This window comes from Passer montanus, unplaced genomic scaffold, assembly GCF_014805655.1.
Source record: "Passer montanus isolate IOZ18808 unplaced genomic scaffold, ASM1480565v1 scaffold201, whole genome shotgun sequence".
NCBI classification, from domain to species: Eukaryota; Metazoa; Chordata; class Aves; order Passeriformes; family Passeridae; genus Passer; species Passer montanus.
In genome coordinates, this window is record NW_024366604.1 from 372673 (window position 1) to 381259 (window position 8587).

At 50.2% G+C, this 8587-nt stretch overlaps 1 protein-coding gene across 2 annotated transcripts in view; it reads left to right on the top strand.

Moving 5' to 3' along the window:
* ZCCHC7 (zinc finger CCHC-type containing 7) overlaps positions 1-7050 on the top strand; it is an 86537-nt gene extending 79487 nt beyond the window's left edge. For both annotated transcript variants that reach the window (XM_039708439.1, XM_039708440.1), the window contains 3 exons: positions 1463-1558; positions 5219-5336; positions 5775-7050. In XM_039708439.1, coding sequence (XP_039564373.1) covers positions 1463-1558; positions 5219-5336; positions 5775-6223 — 663 coding nt within the window. In that variant the 3' untranslated portion in view covers positions 6224-7050. The remainder of the gene's footprint in view (positions 1-1462; positions 1559-5218; positions 5337-5774) is intronic.
* Positions 7051-8587: the final 1537 nt, after the last annotated feature.

The following is an 8587-nucleotide window of genomic DNA, read 5'->3' on the forward strand; positions in this document are numbered from 1 at the left end:
GTTTGTACCTGCGTGCTGCCACCACCCTGCACTTGGCAGCACCCGAGCAGTGCCGTGGCTTGTTCCCAGAGGGTTTTGTGCTCCCCGTGCTGCCCAGCTGGCAGGAGGCAGAGCAGAGCCACGCTGCTCCGGCCGCGCTGCGCTCGCGTTCCGCTGGCAGGGCTGGGGGCAGAGCCCCCCGTGCTCTCCAGTGGCATCACCCTCGAGGGAAATGCAGTGCAGGCAAGGCTCTGCACCTGGGAAGGCACAGGAAGGTGTTGTTTGCAGGGTTATGCTGCTCTTCAGGAGCCCTGTGCAAGGCAGAGGGGATTTCTGGGGACACTCCTCATGCTGACATCTAACCACAATAATGGTGATTGATCCACTAAACAAACCAGATTTCTCCCCATGGGGACTACACAAGGATTTGCATTTCGGTTTGTTGTTTTATATTTCCTTGTCTCTTCTACATACTTATGATAAAAGAATACCTGAAAAACTGAGCCAGCTTAGTGTGTCACTTTCACACTGCTGTTAGCTGGAGAGCTCTTGCTGTGAGACATGGATGAGAAATACTCAGATTGCTTTATAGGTGGTCGGTTTTCCCTTTCCCTGTTTCCCCACCTTTTGTCACAAATCACTGCTGGATGTGTCACTCTTCTTAGTCTTCCCTCAGGCCCCTCCTGGTGCGTGGGTGTGAGCTAAGGAACATGACTCTGAAACACACATTTAAACCCAGGGCTGGGGAGTTCACAGTAAGGTGACACTGCAAGTGTGATCAGATTCACAAAGAACAGCACTGGAAGGTTCCTCTTGTTCCTGCCTATTTTACAAACACTGCTGTCATTCTTCTGGAGGCTCCGACTGAGAGCACAGTGGCTCCCACAGCACAGGAGCATGACAATACACATTTAAAGAAAAGAGCCATTCCTGCAGTGAGCTTTGCCAAATACTGCAATTTTCTGTGAAATCAGGGCCACTTTTCCATGCTCCTTTAGCCCCAGAGAGAAGGAAACACAGAGTTCAATAAGGTGGCTCCTAAGCCCCGCTGCTTTTGGGCCAGGATTCCTGCATCCCTTGTTAGCCCTGGTGCCTGCCCACGCCCTGGGCTGTGGCACCGTGTCTGTGCTGTGGAATATGGGACTGGTGTGCCACTGTGGCATGGCATTGTGCCTCCCCAGCCCCGAGAGAGGAGGGGCTGGCACACCAGGAGGAGGGGAGAGAGAAATCAGCATTTTGCATGGCCGGGGGGACAGGATGGCAGTGATGCCTCTTCCCACCTCATTGGTGATGCTCAGGCTGAACCTCACTCTGCAGAATTACAGCAGCATCAGCCTGTTGGTGCTCCTCCAAATCAATATTCCAGCAGCCAGCAGGAGCGTGTTGATCTAAGCTAATAAAACTATATTTATGTAATTTTAATGTATTTCCCGTTGAGCATTCGGAGTAGCACAGAGCTGACTGTTTCCTTTGCCTCTTGCAGACGAAGCCCGGGCCCATCAAGGCGGCGGGCGCGCACGCGGAGCGCGCGGTCTCCGTCTACTGCTACAACTGCTCCCGCCAGGGACACCTGGGATACGTAAGTCTGGCTGGGAATCCATCCCTGCCCGCTGCCCTGGGGCTGCAGGGAAGGGCTGGGAGCCAGGCTGGTGTGTGTGACACGGGAGGGGTGCGACCACGCCGGCTGGAGGCCGGTGGTGAAGGGATCCCACCCAACCGATTCATAGATGGGGAGGCAGGCAGCAGCTCCTGTCCCTCCTTGGCAGGTTCATGGATTTGAGACTGCCTGGGCAGGGAATATTCATTGGAAAGTGGTTTGCTCACTGGGAAAGTTTTATTCATTGGAAAAGCTGAATACACCTCTTTTTCTCCCTTTCTTTTTTCCCCACATTCAACATCATGTCAGGTTTGCCACCACACTCAGCCCAGCTATTTGAGTGCTGTTTTGGGAATCTCCCATTTCTGCCTGCTTGTGATGATCCTTCTGTGTAGTTTCCTAGAGTTTGGCCAAGCTTTGTAGTTTCCTACTCATGGATTTGAGACTGCCTGGGACAGAGAATCTTCATTGGAAAGTGGTTTGCTCACTGGGAAAGTTTTATTCATTGGAAAAGCTGAATACACCTCTTTTTCTCCCTTTCTTTTTTCCCCACATTCAACATCATGTCAGGTTTGCCACCACACTCAGCCCAGCTATTTGAGTGCTGTTTTGGGAATCTCCCATTTCTGCCTGCTTGTGATGATCCTTCTGTGTAGTTTCCTAGAGTTTGGCCTGAGTTTGGCCAAGCTTTGTAGTTTCCTAGTTTCTGACCTGAGTTTGGCCTTATCCTTCTGTAAGATGCAGCCTGATGAAGGAGACATCATGAGCCTTACGTGTCTTCACTAAAACCAGATGTGGCTGCATCTTCCAGGGTGTTTTTATGATACTTATCACCTTTTCCAGTGCCTATCATAGCAAGTTCAGCTCTGTACCTGCGACTACCAACACAGAACAAGAAACAGGGTTTTTTCTTTTATGGAATAAATGCAGGAGCCCAAGCCAAGCCACAAATATTCTAGAAAATTAATGTTAATCATGCATTGGATAGGTTTAGCTTATTTTTTCCTGTGGCTTAGAAACAGCAAATTGCCAGCATATTCCTCTCTTCCCTTCTGCCTGCTCTTGTGTGTCAGCCCCTTCAACTATCCAGTATGTTTTGATAAAAGCGTGGGCCTTTAGTTTAGTTGACTTTTATTAAACTGTCCAAAAAATGGCACTGGAGGAAGACAGACACACATGGATACAAGTAAGGCTGCTGTAAAAGTAATGAGTAATTGTTAGGGATGCTGTAAATCTATTATTGAAGTCATTATTAAGACTGATGTAAAAATAATCAGAAATTATGTGTATACTATATCTGATTAGAGCTGATTATGTGTATACTAGAGCTGATGATATATACTATATTAATATAGTATTTATTATAGATGATAGTAAATACTTAGATTGAAACTGGTAGGAAACCAGTTTGAAAACTGATGGAAAACCAGTTTGAACTGGTAGAAAACAGATTGAACTGTACAAAATCAGAAAGGGAGGAAAGCAACCCATGGACATTTTTTGTCTCTCAAAGTTAAGGCAGATAAGAAAATATTTGTAGTAGTGTACAAGGAGCAGAAACAGCCTGAGCAAGGACTGAATCAAAGGGGAAAAGCCAATAGCAACACGAGAGGACAGAGATACCAGATCTTCCCATGTGCACACCATTCCCAAAAACAGGCAAAACACTTGCAGGAAAACTGCTTCTTCACTAAATCTCAGCCAAGGAAATGCCAAAAAGAAGCTGAGAAATGCAAAATACATCAAAAATGCATCTGTGATCCGTGGTGCCTCTGGAAGGAGAGAGGAGCAGGCAGGGACAGGGGTTGCCAGGGTGGCACTGAGTGGCAGCAGCAGCACGTGCAGGAAAGCTGCTGGTCCCACAGTGCAGACATCAGCCAAAGCTCCTGACAGCTCCTGGAGATTGGTGAGGCTCAGATGCCACTAGAACAGCTTCAAAGTGATGGGGAGTGGAGTTAGATTAGCTGTCAGGAAGGAATTGCTCCCTGGCAGGGTGGGCAGGGCTGGCACAGGGTGCCCAGAGCAGCTGGGGCTGCCCCTGGATCCCACTGGGGCTGGAGCAGCCTGGCACAGGGGAAGGTGTCCCTGCCATGGCTGGGGTGGGATGGGATCAGCTTTAAGGTCCCTACCAAGCCAAGCCATTGCTGGATTCTGTGTTTCTGTGATCTCAGCAGTATCTAAGAAGAGAAAGATGATGAAGCAAAGCACAGCAGGTAACAGGCAATTTGCAAGGAGGATAAAGGAGAATAAAGCACCTGTCAATATCATGGTATCCAGATAAAAGGCAGAATCATAGGATGTGTTCCTGTTAGCCTGGCTCTCAAGACGTGGATAAAAGTGTGTGCACAGCAGTGGAAAAACTGACATTCCTGTTCCAGGTGTTTGGGAAATAGGCTGGCATGCACATGATGCCAGAGTCAGCGCTTCCTGACCTCAGCTGTCTGTTCAGGGCTCTCCTGCTCTTCTTTCTCCTCGTTCTGTTCCCTGCACTCTGATGTGTGCTCGGCAGGATTTGCCTGTGGTTTGTCCCTGTGAGGGAGTGGCAGAGGGTGACAGCACCACCCAGGCTGCTGGCAGGCTCTGGCTCCCCGTGGCTGCTCCCCTCTGTCCTTTGGGCTGCCACCCCCTCGGGTTCCCTGCAGCCAGGATGACCCTGAGACCCTTTTTTCTTAGCCCGATGGTTGAAGAAAGAGTTGGGATTCTTCTGGTTCACAAGGTTGTTTATTATCTACTATCTAAAACATTCTTTTTCAGACCCGCAGAGGTCTGATCTGTAGATCTGTCAAGGGCACACAGCCCACCCCTGGGCTGGTGTCCCCATTTTATCCTGTGAGTTACCTGTACTTCATTTATCATCATTTTCCAATACCTGTCACCTATATTAGACTACTTCTACTCTAGACCAATCCAAATGTAACACCATCCCCAAGAAGATGGAGGCTAGGAAGAAGAAAGACAGAACAACAGCCAGATCCCTCCATCTTGCCTCCTAGACCCCTATACTAAAAACCCCCAAAATTCCTCTTTTCACCCTGTGATTAATTCATTACCACACACTTAAACCTTTGTGACTTGCGATTCTTCATGCAAAATTGGTAATTTGGTCCCACCCTGTGATTAATTCATTACCATTGCACTTAAACCTTTGTGACTTGCGATTCTTCATGCAAAGTTGGTAATTTGGTCCATGGGTTAGGACTGAAGTCCCAAGTGTCTTTGGCCTCCTGCCAGGACTCCCCAGGCCCTGCCAGGGGCTCGTGTCACCCAGGGCACCCAGAGGGGTGTGCTGGGTTCTGACACCACCCCGAGGAGCCAGGGCTGCCTCCAGGGCCCCGTTTGCCTCTGAGGGCAGGGTGTGTGGTCCTGCCTGTCCCTGTGCCCAGCAGCTCTGTCAGCACTGGCCTGCTGTGCACCTGCTCCTCGTGGTCTGTGCTGTGGCTGTCACAGGTGTGTGGTTACTGCAGGAGGACAGGGATTCCTCCCGTGTGCTCAGGCAGCACCAGGGGCTCCGTGTGTGCAGGAGGATCACGAGCTGCTCATGGAAATGTCTCGAGTGCAGAGCAGGACCTGCAGGACCTGGCCCATTTCACCTGCAGGAGGTCACCACTCAGCACCTCCAGTGACCTGAGATGTGTTTTGCAGGAGTGCTCGGAGAAGAGGATGCAGGGCAACATGTTCCCCACCTCTCCCTTCATCTACTACTACGATGATGAGTGTGACATCAGGAGGAGAGCCAACAGGTTAAAGAGAAAGGTGGCAGGTACAGTGAGTTTTGGGAGATCCCTCCCCGCTTCCAGTTCTGTGTTTGTGCTTTTTAGAAACACGGTGGGATTACTTCCATGTGTTGGGAAAAGCTGTGTGGATTTGAACAGGTAGCCTGGTGGTAGTGAAAGATTTGTGACTTTACTCATCCGTGTCTATCATGGAAATTGACTGTGTCAAAGTCACTCAGGGAGCATTGTCAGATGTTTTAATTCTGAAAAATCTGCTGACATTAAAAATGCCATGAAATAGCATGAAGGGGATTAAATCACGATTTGTTTAGATTCTATTCTGATGACAGGAAAAACCCACAGTGAGAAAATCTGCCAGAGATACATTTTTGTCTAAGTTCATACGTAACAGAGGAGAGGTGTGATGGCTCAGGTGCCCAGTTCTAGGGTTTTTAGGTATTGAAATAATCCACTCTGCTTTCCAGACCTGCAGGAAGCTGGCCTTCTGCCAGAGCAGTGTGAAACACCGCTGCAGGAAGAGCAGCTTGAGGTGCCCAGCCAGAAGAAAAAGAGCAAACTTTGGAAGGAACACCAGGGCAAGCAAAGCAGGAGCAGCGAGCAGCAGAAGAAGCTGAAGGTGACCCGGGCGAAGAAGGCGCAGGAGGGGAAGCACAGGAAGGCTCCTGAAATCCACGGGGACCCCGAGGACTTCCCCCGGGGGGGCAGGCAGCAGGGCTGCAAGGGCAGCAGGGCCCGGCGCAGGGGCCTGCTCCAGGCACACCCAGGCAGCAAGGCTGGGTGTGTGCCACAGCCTCCAGAAGGGGCCAAAAGGAAGATGACATGGAAAAAGCAGAAAACTGCCAGTCCTGACAGCAGGGACAATCTATTCCTTATAAAGCAGAGGAAGAAGAAGTCCAAACAGAAATCCTGGTGATGGCAGGTAGCACTGGCGTCCCCTGCTCTGGCTCTGCCTTCTCTTTACTCCTGTCCCTCTCTTAGCACACGAATTGGAGTCTGTCCCTGACCCACCATCACTCCCTGTCCATCTGCACAGCCACAGGGGACCACTCCATCTCCGTGAGCCACCCCATGGCAGGCAGGAGCCAGAGCTCTGCCAGGGGTGCTCTGGAACATGCTGTATGTTTATTTTCTTTGCTTGGGGCTGTGGGGGCACGCTGGGCTTGCAGGGTTTGTTTGTTCAGCACTGAGATGTGGCTGTGCTGTTGGAGCACAGCACCTTTGGGTGCCAGGGAGACTTTGGGTCAGGGGTGCTCGGGGTGGAAAGCAGGCACGTGGGTACCAAGCACATCCCCTCAGCCACCAGTCCCCTCCAGGGAGCAGGAGGGCACTGGGCACTTCCCTCCCCCTGGAAGGGACAGCCAAGTCCCTGCTTTGTGCTTTGGGATGCAGCAGTCCCCCACCTCACTCTCCAGAGCAGTGCCATCCAATCCTTGCCCTCAGGGCTCAACTTTTGGGGATACATTCTGTCCTAACCAGCTGTTCAGCAGGGCAGGAATGAGCAGCTGGGCCTGGAACAGAGTTTACATCTCACACTAAATCTGTCCTTGTTCCTTGTAATGTACTGGAGGAAAAGGAGTGGAGTATGAAGAACACACTTGGTTCCAGTCACACTGTGCTAAAATTTAATTTTTTTTAAAGACAGTTATTTTTGTACACTGGAATTCAGCATGTTGTTTTAAGGTTTGTAAGAATAAAATGCTTTATCAAAGGACTAACACAAATAAAACTTTACATGAGAAATATGAAGAGAATGGGTTTGTTCCTCATTTCCTTGCATTCCAAACATAATTGAAAACAGCATCGTGGTCTCTTTCCTGAGCTGAAACTGCATCACCACTGGCAAGAGTGAAGGAAAAAATGCATTTATACTCCACTGTTGTGAAAAGGAAATTATCTGTAGCCTGCTGCTCTGTGCTGTGCTCCCCTGTGAGCAGCTGATGGTGACAGCAGTGTCCCTGGGGTGCAGCTCCTCTCCTTCTGCAGCAGTCCTGTGTTGAGATTAGAGACCATTTATACCCTGAAAGGGTGTCTGGAAAGGGACATGGGCACCCAAGAAAAAATTGAGGACTCTCATTATGCCAGTGTTATCCCATGCCAGTACTCCCTAAATTCATCAGGTTTTTGTTTAGCAAACTCAGCAGTGGGAACAGAGGTGTTCTGGTGGCCGTGTCATCCTGTTTCAGAGGTATTTGTGAGATACACCTGCATAGTATTTGCAAACCTGATTTCTAGCTATGCTTCAGCATGTCTTTGGCAACAAAAATTCAGTTTTTCTTAACCTAATTTATTGCCTGATTGAGAAATTCCTGATGATACTGAAAAGAAAATCTGGTTTAGCCCTGTTGAAAAAATACTAAGTTAATTCCACCCCTGAAAAGGCTTGTTTTTAACATGGAAACAGCTCTTTTCCCAGATGCTGTGTTGTACATCCCTTTTTGGTTTTGCATCCCATGTTTCCTTTCAGCAAAAGCCACCACTGGCCAGTAGCCAAACCAGCACAAGCCTGGCAGACAGGAGGAGGGTTGTGTCCTGTGTTTTCTTTGGCCATGTGGCCAGCTGGGCTGTCCTGAGTGCATTTCTGCAGCTCAGAGGGCCTGGGCACCATCGCCGTGCAGTGCCAGAGGTGCAGCAGGCCAGAGTGACTCTGAACTCCCTGAGCACCAGGTCCTGCCAGCAGAGCAGAGCCAGGCAGGGGCAGTCCCAGCCTCTTCCTCTGCCCTCAGGGGGCTCGGGCAGGGATGTTTTACCTTGGCACTGCTGTGGGGCCGTTCCCAGCTGCCTGCCCTGGCAAGGTGGTGGCATGTCGGGGTCAGCAGTTACTGTCTCTGAACTCCCTGAGCACCAGGTCCTGCCAGCAGAGCAGAGCCAGGCCGGGGCAGTCCCAGCCTCTTCCTCTGCCCTCAGGGGGCTCGGGCAGGGATGTTTTACCTTGGCACTGCTGTGGGGCCGTTCCCAGCTGCCTGCCCTGGCAAGGTGGTGGCATGTCGGGGTCAGCAGTTACTGTCTCTGCCCCAGCAGGGAAAAGGTGGTTCTGGGCAGGCCACGCTTTGAAGGAGTCTGGACTCTTGCTTTTGGTCTTCAGTTGAGTTTATTGTTCCTTATCTACAGAGTTTTTCTGTCTGTGCAGCCGAGGTCTGATCAGCAAGACAGCCAAGGGCACTCTCCTGCCCACGGGGTCTCTTTTATAGTGAAAACTACATATTAGATATTTACCTTTAATTTCCAATACTTTCTGCCCTTGTTGGCAAGTGCACTTTCTCTATGAACCAATCCACAC